Raw genomic sequence first — 16,199 nt, forward strand, 5'->3', positions numbered from 1 at the left:
GAAACCAAAATTTTCTATATCGTGTACTGTATACACATGCATATCACTATTTTACAAAAAAAACGTGTTAAACTCGCATACAAAAATCCCAAAAACTAAAAAATTATTAACGTGGGAAAAACCTACATATCACCAGAATCATTCTAAAGTTCTCGGCCTTTCCGAAGTCAAAACTACATCTTTAAAACCATTTCTCGCCGGAAAACCTCCATTACCACCGTTCAAGCTCTCATACCCAAAGCTTTCCTTCTTTTCAGACGAAGAACACCAGTAATTTTCCTCTTCACTTCGATTTTGACTCATGCTCCCAAAAGTCAAACACCGGTCAACCTTTTTACTTTTAGCAGTCCCCGGTTGCGTTTGATATCCATCCTGTAAACCCAACGATTCAATCTTCCGATTCATTACATTACAATCCGTATTCTCATCACCATAATCTTCACCTTCTTCTTCGTTGATGTTTTCATCATCACCATAATCCGTATTTTCGTCAAACAGATTCTGATTCTGTTCGTCTTCTTCCACCATATCCGCCCAACTCTTCTTCTCCACGACAATCTTCGAGGGTATTTCCGTCATTTCACCACCTACCTTCGATGGCTCCCTTTCAACTTCTCCGGAGTTTTCAAAATGTAATTTCCTAAAACAACCACCGGAATCCGATCTCTCCCAATCTCGTCTTCTCGGCTGGGTAAATGGAACCCTAGGCGTGCCGCAGATCGGCGACGGAGATGCATACGCGCGACGGAATCCGGGATCGGAAACGGAATTGCTACGTTTTCCTTTTGTCGTCGCTTTCTCGTTGGAATCGGATTCTTTGTGTCTACTGAGAAACGAAGAGAACGATGATTGATTATCGGAGTTACGTCGTTTTTCCATTTCCAATTCTTCCATTACTTGAATCGCTCGCTCGTATGATTTCGCGTATGAATCTTCTTCAAAGTCCCGATTCCGATTTGAATCTTTCACTGTACTCAGAAGAAACTTCGCTTCCGTCATCTTCTCCATGTACATCAAACAGATCGCTAGATTGCACCTCTTGTTCTTATCAGGTTCCAACGAAAGCGCTTTTCTGCAACATTCAAATCCAAATCTAAACTTTTCAACAAAATTAGATGTTTTTTGAACAATTGGATATCGATTTTTGCTTCTTTCATACCGATATATCTCTTCTGCTAATTTATACTTGTCTTGCTGCAAGTGAGCCCACGCCAAGTTCCCTAATAATCTGATACAGAACACATAAATGCACTTTTCATCCTCAAGATCAAAAATTAAAATTATGAATGAGAAATCTGTCGATTTTAAAGATGATGATTCTACGTTTCTAGTTTTCTACCTTGAATACTCTTGTCCCATTGTGATTTGAATCTTCTTCCCTTGTGATCTAGCAAGCTTAGTTCGATTCCCATTCATGCAAGTAGCTTCTTCAATATGTTTAAGTTTTGATTGAAGCAATCCTATCTGTTCATCAATGCGTCCTGATCTCTGTTAACAAATGCAAATTGTTAAGATCTGATTCTTGATAAATGTGGAAAAGACGTATTTAACCTTGTATAATTCAAGAAGAATGTTGTCGAGAGACTCTTGTGCATCTAGTGCACATAAATGACGAAAAGATTTGATGGCTTCGATTGCTTCATCTGATCTGTTCAACTGTTTCATCACTACAGCCATGTCTTTTAAAGCACTATCAACTCGATCACCCAAATTAATAGCAGCCCAAAACATTGGTACAGCTTTGCTTGGATTGTTGTCTACTAACTATCAACAATGATTACATGATCAGTATATCAAGTTATAAACCCTTAAGCAGATTCAAAAGATTAGATGATTTCACTTTGACATTTTATCAAACACATGGTGATCTATATAATTGAATTTGTTTAGATTCTGATGCTTAGAAATATAATTAGTTTAGATTCTTTAACAACGGAAGATTAGAAGAAGAACTCTAAAAAGAAGAATTTACAAGGAAAGAAACCAGCAATCGGTGTCAAGAAGAGAAAGTAAGAAATCGATCAAACCTGAACATGTTTGGCTCTGACGTATGGGGAATCACCGGCGGGAACTTTGTGGATGACATGGAAGAGACTATTACTATTACTAGGTTGCGGTGGTGTCCATTTCTTCTCAGACGCCGGCAACGGTGGTTGCCGGATCGGGAATGGCGGAGAAGAATACATGTTTGAAGAATAGCATCGCTTCTTCTCCGGCTGAGGTGTGGAGAACGGAAATCCTCTTGGAGTTGAATTCGATGATTCTTTGTTCGTCCACATTGCTGATTATCTACTTGTGAATTCAACTCATTAATCATCAATTGCTGTAAAAATCGTGTTCTTGAAGGATCAAGAAGATGAGGGTTTAGTGATCGATAGAAGTAGGTTAACGGTAATATGTGTAGTTTGTGTTTGGAAATCGTTTCATAGCTTTTGGTATTAATAGATGGAATAGTAATTATCACTAGATAGATTCTGATCACGATCCCACTTGGATGATAATTGAGATGTAAAGAAGATGGTCAAAATGAGGAAGATTTTAATTAAAATGGTCATTTTTTTATGTTCCCACCAAAAAATAATTTTATGATTTATTTTATATATATTGTAAAATAGTTTTTTTTTTTTATATATTTTAAAATTGCTCATATTTATTGTGAATTCACGATTTTTATGAAAATCTTTTCAAGATTGTCTGTAGCATGGACTTTTGTTGTACACCATCCAAAAACCAATGATAAAATTTTTCATTTTTGTAAACATTTCCACAACAAACTATAGATAAATAACCATTGTTTTCAAATCATATCCTAAAAAATTGTCAAGTCAATCTCTCAAAACATAAAACAATATGAGGATGTGTATGATCACATATTCGTTTTTCCTCAATCATTAGAAGTACCTGAAAGTATGAAATCAACAACTGTAACCAAAGCTTAGTGAGTTCCCCCAAAATCCAACAAATACATGCATAATGCATGCAATCATGAGCCTTCAGTCTGCCTGGACCGCCTCATAAGGTCTAGAATATACCTGGACCGCTCTCTTGAGCCTACAGTCTACTGGCCCGTCTCGCAAGACCTACAGTAGCTGGACCACTCTCCCTTGGGGCTACAGTATCAACTTGACCTCACGAGCCTCTTAGCCTTCAGCATGTGCCTCTGGACTGCCTCAACCTAACCACGTCATTTTGACATAAACATATAATCAATATCAAGCAAACACATGTAATCAAAACAAATCTACCTGCCTAACATACAACTACTACATAAAACATCCTATATATAAGGATACATAAACATAATCAAGTGGGTTGCATTGGTGCCTTTGACCCACAAATATAGTGAGGAGACTCATCTTGACGGCTATCAGATATCAACACAACTCACTAGAAGACAAGCACCAACATTACGAGTCACCTATTCATCAAATAAAGACAAATCCTTAATCTAGGATCCTAATTTGCCCGAGTTAACCCAAAAGTCAATTTGGTCAAAGTTAAAGTCAATTTTCAAAGGTCACTCAGTTGGTCACCACAACGAGGCCAAGCTTCTACCACGTCGTAGGAACTACATGACAAACAGTCGAAATTCAGAGCACCACCACGTTGTGTGCCTTCCTTGGCCACGTTGTGGCCTCTGACATAAATATCCCTTTCTTTATTGAGAACTTAATTCCTAAAGACCAAGGCTCATAACATCATATCTGGTACTTAATAGCTTTATAATGGATGACGTGTCCAACGTTGTAGATTATGATGATCCAAACAACCAAGAACTAAACTGTTAATCTCAAAGGGACCAAAAACATCTTTCTTAACTTAATTAATTAAGTCCAAGCTTCCAACATTAAGATCCGATTCCTTATCATGTCTGAATTGATAAAGTTTCTAACTTTATCTATTAAGAAGCTCTAAACAAGCAAGATCGAAAACTCTAGTTCATAAGATGTCCAAAACACACCTTTCTTCATGCATGGAGTAAAAAGAGTTATTGCATACCCTCTTTACTTCACCCAAATTACCAAATCTAAACCCAAACATTACTTAAAAGATTGATAGTTCTCTAAACTCTATGAAACTGGCCTCAAATGGGACCACAACTCAATAAAATAGACCAAAACTAAATAGACCTAGATCTAAGGATGAAATGCAATAAATCTTGGAACTTTATGACTTATAAAGGTCCAAAAGGTAGATGAAAGTTGAGATCTTTAACTGCCAAGCTTCAATGATCAATCTTGTATGTAATCCTCACTCCAAAACCACTAAAAAAACACTCCAAAAATAGATGAGAGGAGAAGGGAGAAGCTCAAAATATGAAGATAGAGACTAGGGTTTCTCCTAAGGGGTTCTAGATGAGATGGAGGTTGAGAAAATACCTTTAAACATGAATCATTACCTTTAAATATGTTGAAAAACCCTAAAAATCATGGGTTTGGCCCTACCCAACTTCCACTCTATAGGAGATAGATTGTCACTCCGTGGCACATGCCATATCGTGGAAGGAAATTTGCCACTTTATGGTGCTTTCCACACCATAGAAGGCAAATTTCCACTCTGTGGCGACAAGTTTCACTCAATTCTACTCCAACTTCAAACACTCATAACTTCTTTGGTTCAACTCCGTTTTTGACATTCTTTATATGCATGTAAAGGTATTGATGATCCCCATAATATCATCTAGTTACTTTTGACTAAAATCTATCAAACTAAAATCCTTAACTCCTATATGACGCCTGTAATATCATTTTCCTATTTTACCCCTTTTGCTTTAAAGCATAATTCAAGGGTTTTAATCACTTAACCAAAATTAACAATATTCGATGTCACACCCCCAATCCAGGATGACAGAAATGTCCGGGGTGGGTGACTTTCATGTATTGTATCATAACATAGAGAATATTAGTGACCAAAACAAACACAACCATCATAAATATAATTAAAAATGTTGCATTGTTGCATGAGTTATATGTTCATAATCAATTACAATATCATGATAGTAATGAGTTTGTCTGACGCCTTAGCGTCTCATCCTCAAAAGTTGGTAGTTACCTATTCTAGTGATTACCTAAGAATACAAGTAGTTTTGAATGAGTGTCAACATTTAAGTTGGTGAGTTCATAAGAATTTGTAATGAGTGAAATATAAGCCTTTCCTTGTAAGTGATAGTGTTTGTTTCTAGAAAATCAAATATTTTCCTTAAAATGAATTGTAGTCTTATAAAAACCCTAAGACTGGAGTGTACAAGTATTTCCATACGTAAAGTAGAAATGTGTTGTTTTAAATTTATATAAAACCGTTCGAATGTATGATTTCACGTAAACTAAATGTATCGTTGTTTCCCCATGGGAGTTATTATAACCATGATAAAGACATAGATGGCCTATTACGACGTTCTTCAGGCGTCGGAATGCTATGAAATTTGTCACACCAGACCTATCGGTCTAGATGTTGTAAGCAACTTAGGTCCGGGATTGTCAATCCTGTATAGATCTATACACAAGTATCATGCTCTCTTACGAAAGATTCTAGTTATAATACATGACTTTTGTAGGCACCCTGATAGGTATGATGAAGACTTTGACTCACAAAATTTGATTCAAGGGATTTATGTTTTGTTGTAATGAGATCCTTTGTATATATACTTGAAAACCAAACAGCAAGATAAATCAAAAGGGCAATTATGTCCATGATTTTAGAAAAATTATAGGAAAGTTATCGTAAGTTGAAATAGGGATCCGTAATTTTATCCATAATTTTTACCTTGACCTTAAGTGATTCCTAACCAAAGTGAAAATGTGCATTTTTTACAAACTGACCCAAAAATGTTATGAAATGATAGCCAGTTTTATAAAAATCATCATAAATTTTAGAAAAAATGTGTGAACGTGTGCGAGTCGTCCTTGAAAAGGTATAGACCTGAAATATTTTCATATTGTACAGTTTTGAAATCCGTTAAATTTAAGAAGGGACAAACAGTTCTTGAACAGACCACAACTTTTTTGTAAAAAAAGCTTAAATTATATGTTTAGTGACATAACTTGCATTTTTAGTTAGAAAATTTTATAAATCATCCAACTAGGATTTTTTTAGTGTGTATTCTCCCCCAAAATTTGTAAAACATAAAAGATGGGTCGTAGAAAACTCACTTCTATCGTGTAGAGTTATTCGGGTTGAGAATGGTTTGTGCGGTTTCCGGTTCCACTCAAGTTTGCGATTTGAGTATTCTTTTGAACGTCTTAACAAATAAAGACATATATTGACATGTATGTTAGAATTTTATCATGTCTTAAGTCGTTTAAAATAAGTGGATTTGATGATAAAAAGGAAGAGTAGAAATAAAGAATATATCTAGCTTTAATTTGGAGCTAAAGTATGTTGCTAAAAGGTGGGTGAATAACACAAGCTTTGTGAGAGGTAAAGGGTAACTTTCTCAGGGGTTTTAAGTGTTTGAAAGTAGATACATATGGTATACCTTAAATCTTGAAAATGGACAGTAAAATGAAAAACTTTTGGGTGTTGGTTTGATGCTCCAAAACAGCCACTGTTTTGGCTATGTTGCTGCCACGAAAACTTCACATCAAAAGGGTAAGAAAATGGTAGTTTACTTAATGTATTGAGTCTCTAATTTTGAGTAGAATAACAACTAACTTCTAGTGGTATTTGGTGGTTAAAATATCAAGCAAAAAGAAGGTGTAGATGGGTGAAATGGTGGTTGAAACATCAAGGGACAACAACCCTTAAGGTTCATGATTTTTGGTGGCTTTGAAAGGGATATATTGTGGTTGAAAATGAGATGAAAGTTGAGAGTATTTCCATGAATTATTGTCTAGTGAAATAAATGAGGAACAAGGAAAATATTTCGAGATTATGAAGGATGAGAGAGGAGAAGAAGATAAGGAGACCAACCTAGACTAGCTTGTGATGGAATATGAGTTTAAGTGATGTGATCTTGTCTAGCCACTTGCTTGAGTGGTTGCTTAGAGATATGATTAGTTAACTAACTAACTACTAGTTAGTTAGAAGTTCTAGTTATGGATAGGGAAAATGTTAATCTTGAAAATTAGAAGAGGGATTAATAAACATTCTTAGTAAAATGTCTTAAGTGATTAAGCACTTATTAGTTAAGTTCTCACTTCTGTCAACCATTTCTTTTATCTTAATTGATTTAGATACCATATTCCTTACATGAAATCACTTTAATTCATGACCCATAACTAGTAATCCACTAGACTTGTTGGAGTGATGCTTGACCCATTAAGCCCTTAAACTCTCAAAACAAAGTCTCAATATGCAGATCTGGTCCCTTAAGGTTGAGAAATCACGTAAAGTTTCCAACTTTACGTCTATGCATGCTAAAAGGAACCTTAGGACTCAAAATGGGTTTAATAAAGGGCTTAATGCATAAATAGGACCTAAGATCTAGTCAAGTTTGCAACTTTAAGCCAAATGAGGCCATAACATGGCTAGATCTAACATGAGAACCACTGGAATACTCAACTTCTTGGGAAACTTAACCATGAGTCCAAAATCAACATAAACCCCAAATAATAGATCCAAAACAATAACAAAGCAATGTATAAACCCAAAACAATAACAAAGCAATGTATAAACTTTATACCTCCAAATGACTGAGAAGAGTGGGGAGATTCTGGATCTAGGTATTCTCTCCAAGCTATGCACCTTCAACTTCAAGGATCCTACAAAAGTGTACAAAATATCAACTCTTAAGGCTCTCCACAAGCTCACACACTCTCAAGGAAAATGATACACTGTAACGCCCGACTCCTCGTATGTATTTTAAATAAAATTTATTCACTTTTATAAGAGAACTCGACGAGTTGGAGGCCTCAAACTCGTCGAGTAGGAATTATTTTCTCGGACGCGGGTTAAGAAACCTACTCAACGAGTTGGGAGCCCTGACTCGACGAGTAGGGATGGTAGAGTGAAAACCTACTTTCAGGGTTTTGCACCCTATTTAAACACATTAATCCCTAAAGGTTGGCCTCATTTACAGCCTCCACGTCGCAAAGCCCTAACCATGAAACCCTAGAGCCTTGTGTGAGCTTGTTAGACCTTTTTGAGAGAAAACTTGTGCTTTTAAAGCTTGTGTAAGAAGAGGAAGCTAGAGGACTCAAGAAGAATAGAGTAGATTTAGAAACTTCACTCCAATTGCAACATTTTCGGGCAAGCAAGTCTCAAACTTGCTAAATGATTTCTTAGATCTATTCATTTTACTTTTATGGTGGTTTTTGGTCCAAGAATGTTATTTTTTGGGAAATGGATGTCCCAAGTATGTGTACTTCTAGATCTTGGACCTTGAATGGCTGTTATGGCATAAATGTGCCTACTTTATGGCCATTGGAGCCCCCATGCAAGCTCTAAGACATCATTTTGGCCTTTTAAGCCCCAAAAAGCCATGCATGGAGATAAAGGTAGAAACTTTACGTGCTCAAATGATGTCTAGGGTCTATATCTCAATTTGTATGCCTTAGTTCATAGTATATATGGCTTTTGGATCAATCTAGATCTTAAAGAATTAGGGTTTGAGATAAACCCATTAAAGGAAGCTATTAACAGGTAAAGTTGGAAAATTTACACTTAAAAGGACATTTTCAGTGTGTAGAAGAAGTGTGGAGTCTAATTCTGAAGGATAGCAGCTTAATCTATTAAGATGGCTCAACAGACTTAAGAACGCATCGAGTCCATAAAGGAACTCGACGAGTTGGGTTGAAATGTCTTGATTTTGTAATTGGGAAAACTTGACGAGTTCAAGGATGACTTGACGAGTAGAATGGGAAAGTCCCGATGCCATGGATAGGAGGAACTTAAAGAGTTGGATCGCGAGTTCAGAGTTTTCGGATTTATGGAACTCGACGAGTTGATGGGTCAACTCGGCGAGTTGAGTTAACTCGGAACATTGAATTTAACTAGGGTGTTAAACTTGACTTTGAATTTAACCAAAGTTGACCCTTAAGTGGTTATGAGCATGAAAATGGGTAACTAAAGGAAATATGTATGTGTAGGAGTTTGAGTGGGGTAGATTTCTGTGCATAGGACAGTTCTTCTACTTCACATCATTTGAGGTGAGTTACCTTCCAGTAGAAGTGGGTCGAAGTCACTAATGTCATCCCACTATTAAGATTTATAGTAGAGATGATTGTCTTTGTGATAATCAGGGCCGGTCCAAATGTATATGGGGCCTAGGGCGAAAAAAGGGCCCCTTAATGATAAATATAACAAAGATTCAAAAAAATATCATTTATTATTGACTATAAACACATTCAATTAACAATAAGAAGCAAGCCAAATTGTTTATCTTTTGAGTTAGTTTGAGTTTGAACCAACTTTAGGCCCTAAAAATCATTTTGGTAATATTTTTTTTTAAATACATTATATAGCCCATAAATTTTGGGCCCCAAGGAGTCGTGAACCCTGGGCGGTCGCCCGGGTTGCCCACCGTCTGGACCGGCCCTGGTGATAATTATCTGGTATGCCCCTATCTATTATACTTTATGTGCTAGTATGCTATGATATTATGTGAAAGTAGTAGGAGGGGTAGGATAGGCCCCGGTACCAATCGAAAGGACTAAAGGGGTAGGACAACACGCTGATACGCTAGGCAGTATTTGACTTATGTGTTTATGTATTAAAAGATTACATGGTGGAAGTAGGGGGTGAAATAGTCCCCGATACCGTTCGAAAGGACCGAAAGCGTAGGCCAACACCCCGATACAATAGGCAAGGTACTGGTCAAAGGACCGAAGGGGTAGGCCAGCACCTTGATATGCTAGGCAAATTACTGTTTGAAAGAGACCGAAGGGGTAGGCCAACACCGTGATATGCTAGGAAAGTTACCAGTTGAAAGAGACCGAAGGAGTAGGCTGTTGGATCCTGAAAGTGAACATCTAGCAATCTCTAACCTTTTGTTGTTCGAAAGTCAGTCTGTGGTCCAAAGTGATATTGGTGTCCGGAGTGGAGATTATGTCCGAAGTGAAGAAGTCTGTTCAGAGATCATCTTTCCATGTTAACATTTATTATTCTTGTCTTTTACTTGATGTAATAGTTCATAGAACTTAGTTTATTTTGTCAAAATGGATAATCAGAAGTGTCAGAAGTAATCACTTTATCCGGTCCTATGTAAGTAATTTGGTTTTTATGATGTAACTCTTTCTCTTATATAAGGAGAATTTAATGACAAGAATAGTAGTGTAACGCCCCGACTCTCAGGTGATAACTTTATGGCTTTAATTTTCATTAAATTGCAAGGTCTACTCGACAAGTTGGATGCCCTGACTCATCGAGTAGAAGCGGTTTGGGCCACGTGTTTAAGTGACCTACTCGACGAGTTCAAGTTAGGACTCGATGAGTAGGAGATGGAGGATGAAACCCTAATTTTTTGGGGTTTTGCACCCTATTTAAAGGATCATAAGCCTCCTTTTAGCCCCCTTATAGCCTCTTGAGAGTCCAGGAAACCCTAATACGGTTGTGTGCTTCATTCTTATCTGTTTCAAGATTTGGAAGGTGGATATTAGTGAGGAGAGCTTGGAGAGCAAGTGGCTAGAAGCAAGGAATGTGTAAGGGATATGAAATCTACCTCAATTAGCATCTTTTGGAAGGTATCAAGTTGTTTCCTTGACCTCAATTCATTCTAGATCTCATTGGGTTAAAGATTTGGGCTTTTCTAGCATAATAACAAGCTATTCTTGGGTATGAGCTAAGATCTGAAGTTGTAACTTCAAATATGAACTCTATCGGATCCTTAAGCTCATAAAGCTTTCAGCTTTAGCAATTATGAGCCTATGTTTAAGTGAAAAACTCCATTGCAAGCTTGGATTTCACATTATGAGCCTTACATGCGCTTAAAGTTTGCAACTTTACATGATAGACATGCCTTGGGAAGCTAGGTTTGCATGATGGGACATTAACATGGCTTAAAAAGCATCTGAATGCACAATGGACTAAAGGGACTCAGCAAGTTGCATGGTCAACTCGGCGAGTCTGATAAAGATTGTCGTACAAGGACTTCTGCATGGACTTGGCGAGTTAGAAGGGCAACTCGACGAGTCAACTTGGGTTTTCCCGACATTTAGACACGTTTGGACTCGGCGAGTTGCAGGGAAACTCGACGAATCAGTAGGGGTTTTCATGACTACTCGAGTTCTGGAAGGAGTCGACGAGTCAGTGACTGCACTCGATGAGTCGGGTCAACATGGATTGTTAACCTTGAGCGTTGACTTTAGCTTTGACTAGGGTTGACTATTTGACTTCTGGGGCATTTTGGGAAGTTGGGAATTTATGAGTATGGTTCTATGGTGAATATAGGTGGTGGAGTTTGTGGTGGTGATTCGAGAGTTTGAGCTTATCTTTCGAGTCGACAGTTGCGAGGTAAGTTATCCTCACTATACTCAAAGGTCTAAGGCACCAAGGCCGACCCTTTTTGGATTGTTATCCTGATATATGCTGTTATGATCTATTAGATCGGTATCCTGGTATATGGGATAATATATGTTATTATGATTTGTTAGATCGGTATCCTGGTAGATAGGATGATATATGTCGTTATGATCTGTTAGATTGGTATCCTGGTAAATATGATGATAGATGCTGTTATGATCTGTTAGATCGGTATCCTGGTAGATAGAATGTTATATGTTGTTATGATCTGTTAGATCAGAATTCCTGATAGATAGGATGTTATATGTTGCTATGATCCGTTAAATCAGTATCCTGGAAGATAGTATGTTGGATGCTATTGATCTATAAGTTCGGTTTGTTGTCTATAAATTGTTATGTGATTATCTGTTATATGTGCACTTGGTTGTTTGATTGGGGGTTTGGGTTGAGGTGGTCCTGCTTTGTGCTAAAGGCCAACATACCCTGTCAGATGTGCCAAAGGCACGAAGAATGGTCCAGATAAACTAAAGGCCTGCAAGGCGGTCTAGTCAGGCTGAAGGCTCATTATGCATATTGTAGACTCGAGATGCATGACTATTCTGTTTACTTATATGATATATGTTATTATTATATCGGTATGATGTTGGTATTTTGGGGGTAAATCACTAAGCTTTCGGACTTAGAGTTTCAGTTTATTGTTTCAGGTTCAGCGGATGGCCGCGGGAAGGCGAAGGCATGACTTTACACTTCCTCGATTGATGATTATGGTTTCTTGGAACTCTGATGGTTAACTATTTTGAAAATAAATTGTAATAACTGAATGGTTTTAAATGATTTAAAAAGTTTTAAATTGGCTCGAATTTATGGAGGTTACAAATTGGTATCAGAGCCTTGGTTTCAGTGAATTAGAGGAATACTCATGTGAATCCAGTCTCAAATCAAGGAAGGGTTTTCAAAAATGATTTTAAATGGTTTTCAAAATAAGTAAAAGAGGATGCGAAGTGTACGATCAGCCAGAGCCAGTTAGTAGATCCCAAAATACCATACGGTTATTTGATATTGTGATATGTTAGAACAACATGCTAGTACTAGGCCGGGGATCTTCAGGAGCTTCACTATAGAATTTCCTGATTACATGATGCCTGTTAGCCTAGGGTTTTCCTTAAATGAGATTGACATCAATACTGTAGTTGCTTGTGTATACATCCCGACAGTACATAATGAAAATCTTATAGCCTTAGAATGTTTGGTTTGGCCTTATGTTCTGTTCTTATCTGATTTGGGGGGCTTAGGGTAGGATCGGATATTCGAAAGTCTATAGGGTCTAACGTTATGTATGGCTAGCATACACGAGTGCTGTAGTATCAGTGGAAGTTTCATGGATAAGTGAGTATTGTGAGGCCGGTAGGTCAGTTACGAGATATTTAGGATTCCTCTAGGTGTGAGGATTGAGTGCTCGTTATGATTATGTATATTGTTAGGGCGTTGTGATGATACTTGAGACAAATATGGGTAGGTGTGGAAGGTAGTATGGGCCCGTACTACTGAAAGCACAAGACCCATACGCGTAGCAAGGAAGTCACAACACCTGGGGTTAGTTGGAAGTTGGTTCCTTGCTATTGTATGGATTATCCAAGATCGTTCTGGTGTATTATCAGAATGATGGTTATGAGACTGGATCCGGATAAGGATCGGGAGCTGGTAGCCAGGATAGGCCAGTATTGTCAGAGGATCATGTCAGGGAGATCATTCGGGAGGAGGTGATAGAGATCGTTCGGGGACAGTTTCCGGAGATGCTTGGATCTTTCAAGACCACCATGGTTAAGTATTTCTTGGAGCACTATGTAGCCATTGCTAAGACGATTTCCGCAATAGCTTCAACAGTTGTAACGACAACAGGGAAAGGAGTTGGTCAAACTTTCCAGTATCGAGACTTGTTGTTGGGACATATTCTGATAAGTAGAGGACTACAGTTACTTGAGACTAAGGATATGTTCAGTACTCGTTACATTCTGCGGGGTGAGCGGGAAAGGCTAGCATAGGAGTTTCTGGATTCGAGGCTCGGGGCTTTGCTCGAGGCCAGAATGTGAATCGCGGGGACTCCAAAAAGGAGTGATGATTATGTTTAGCTGGGGTTTGGCAGCTGGAAGTGGATTGGTTAATTGATATATTGGACTGTCATTTTATAAGTAAAGGATTGTGCCCTTTCAGTTTTTAGAACTCAAAGGAGTGAGTAGGCTTGCGACCCTGGGATCAGGTTGTATTCCAGCTCGGGGTCAGCTGGTTGTAGGGATTAGCAATATTATTTCAGTACCAGTGAGCGCAGGTGGGTAAATGTGGCATAAGTATTTTGTGATGTCCGATTTGCCTTGGATCTCTTGTATCGGGCAATAAGGATTGACGATGCGACCTATTGCACTTTGGGTTTGTAAACTATGTCTGAGGAGTAGTTTGTAGCCTGGTTTGGGGCAAATATTGCTTTAATTTTTGTAGTTAAGCTGTAGACGTTTGAGTGGGTAAGCGAGTCAGTGTGAGAACCCTGAATGGAATGGTTTCTAGAGCCGGAGAACGGGAAACTTGTTTGGAACACCTTTGGAAAAGGGTTAATATGTGGGAGGTCTGCAGATAGGGTCCCACAGAAGGGTTATTCTGCATTGTCACGATTTGGTGGTTTTTTAGCATCCGTTAGTGATTAATGGACGAAAGCGCTTAGGGAAATAGCTCATCGCCGAGGTATTAGTTAGAGAATCTATCTTTTGATCTGCATGATTTGAGTGAGGGGTCATTCAAGCATTAGTGACTGTTGGTTTCACTAGGATTCGGGAAGTGTCCATCTGGTTCTTAGGAGTGTGTGATCAATTGGGTTTGGCTAGGAGTGGAGCACTAGTTAGGAAGAGATGCTGGTCATCGGATAGATCATCGGAAAGTGAGAAGGACCGGGAATTCTCCAAATTTATCATGTATTGTGAAGACTTGGTCGAAGCTAAGTGGGGGAGAATCATTCCGGGATACAGAAGTCGAAGAGGTGTTGAAAAAGGGATAAGTTTCACATCGTTGTTAGGAAGGAAGGCAACCCAAGTGGCTGATTGGTTTGAGGGTTGTGTGAGTTGGGAATTTGGTAAAACTCCCCAACATGTGTATTACGTATTCTCGGTCGTTGATAACAGAATTTAGGGGAAATAAGGTTAGAGGTCTAGTCATGAATTGAGTTTAGTTTGGGTATTCGGCCGAGGGTGTACTTAACTATGAGGGTGTTTGGATTGATAAATGGAGGGTTTTGTTAGTTTCCAGGGCTCGGTATTACTTTCAACATAGGTATGCGGGTTATTTAGCGTATGTGGTAGATATGCAGACCATGAAACAGACCACAGATTTTCGAGAGGGTAGACGATCGGCATGAGGCCTAGGGTTAGGCCGGGGTCAGAGTCCACGGAATGGATCAGGAGTTTTGAACCCTAAGTGGGTGAGAACAGTCATGCTGAAGACTATGTATGTGTTTGTAGATCCATCTGTGGGTATTGACTATACTGCTATGCTATAGCAATTAGTAGGTCTGCCCCCAAGTACCGAACATGGTGATGGAGTATGCTGAAGAAATTGTGTGGGTTTTGTTAGTTATATGATCAAGTTCTGAGTATATATGTGTTATGGGGTAGCAACTTGTTCTACAAATGGATAGTGTGGGGTGAAGTTTCTGTACTATGATACTTGTTGGTGCTGTGAAGGACATTGTTTAGGCCCTCTTGGGCAATGGAGGAGGTGAAAATCTCCAGGATGGAGCGTTGGGACAACTGAAGTGACGATAGCAGTGTCGATAGGTTATCAGGAGCATTCCAGTCATGAGTTGAGGACCATGTAAAGGTATTACAGTCATAGTATGCGGGCATAGAGATTATGTGGATTATGTCTTTTGTAGGATCGCGTTTGGCTTGGATGTTTTGTTGAGATTTGGGGGAGTTGTACTGATATGGAGTACAAAGGATCTTGGTGATCTCATCAGTCTGGTGGGTTTGAGAGGATTAAGCTTCTTGGATTGGTAATACTCCAGTTAGGGACTGGGAGTAGATCCAAATGGGTATTCATCAGCCTTAGGAACGCTTGGGATTAGAATATCCTGTCATTCAGGTTCTGGGAACCGGGTTATATCTTTCTCCTGAGCATCTATGGAAAAACATTATGTTTGGATAGGGTTGAGGCGGTCCTTCTCTATGTAGTAGGTCAAGATACCTGGTGCAGACCAACTGAAAGTCATAGGCACGGAGGCTCAAGAAGAGTGGTAGGGTTGAGGTGCTAGGCCAACAAACCCTAAGAATTTCAACTCGATGGTTGAACTGATTCGTCATGTTGGTATTACAATCTAGAGTATTCTATCCCGAGGATGACCGGACCCTACGATCAATTGGACTTGTCATATTGGTATTCCCACCTGAAGGGTGATATGGGCTATATATGAGTGCCGTACTGGTTGGCCGGTAGTGGCAGGTATGTTGTTAGTGGTAATCGCTTGCGGGGCTGTATTCTATGGAAGTGGTGGATGGAAAGGAACGACATGGTAATTTATCATCGGTATTATGTTGACCTCCTTCTGATAGTCTATTAGATGGCATGTTATCCTTGATCGGGTTGAGGCAGTCCTACTCTATGCATTAGGCCAATATACCCGGTACGGGCCGACGGTAAGTCGCAGGTATAGGGGTTCAACAGAATATGATCCATGGTTCTATTTTCGGGTGGGAACTTCAGGATCCTAGGGTTGAGTAGCCGTTAGTAGTAATGGGAAGAGTTATAGCGTTGGATAGTAT

General features: G+C 38.8%; 1 protein-coding gene across 2 annotated transcripts; it reads right to left on the reverse strand.

Moving 5' to 3' along the window:
• LOC145011781 (protein POLLENLESS 3-like) lies at positions 1-2,464 on the reverse strand. 2 transcript variants are annotated; one of them, XM_078970519.1, is made up of 5 exons: positions 2,028-2,461; positions 1,552-1,764; positions 1,340-1,488; positions 1,160-1,228; positions 1-1,072 (listed from the first exon to the last, which is right to left on the reverse strand). In XM_078970519.1, exons 1-5 carry the CDS (start codon positions 2,277-2,279, stop codon positions 139-141), a joined length of 1,617 nt encoding a protein of 538 aa, XP_078826645.1. In that variant the 5' UTR covers positions 2,280-2,461; the 3' UTR covers positions 1-138. The 2 variants fall into 2 exon arrangements, with proteins under 2 accessions (XP_078826645.1, XP_078826644.1); XM_078970518.1 differs by having other exon boundaries at positions 1-1,228; positions 2,028-2,464.
• Between the last annotated feature and the right edge of the window lie 13,735 nt (positions 2,465-16,199).

Source organism: Lactuca saligna, chromosome 8 (assembly GCF_052625555.1).
Source record: "Lactuca saligna cultivar CGN05327 chromosome 8, ASM5262555v1, whole genome shotgun sequence".
NCBI lineage: Eukaryota > Viridiplantae > Streptophyta > Magnoliopsida > Asterales > Asteraceae > Lactuca > Lactuca saligna.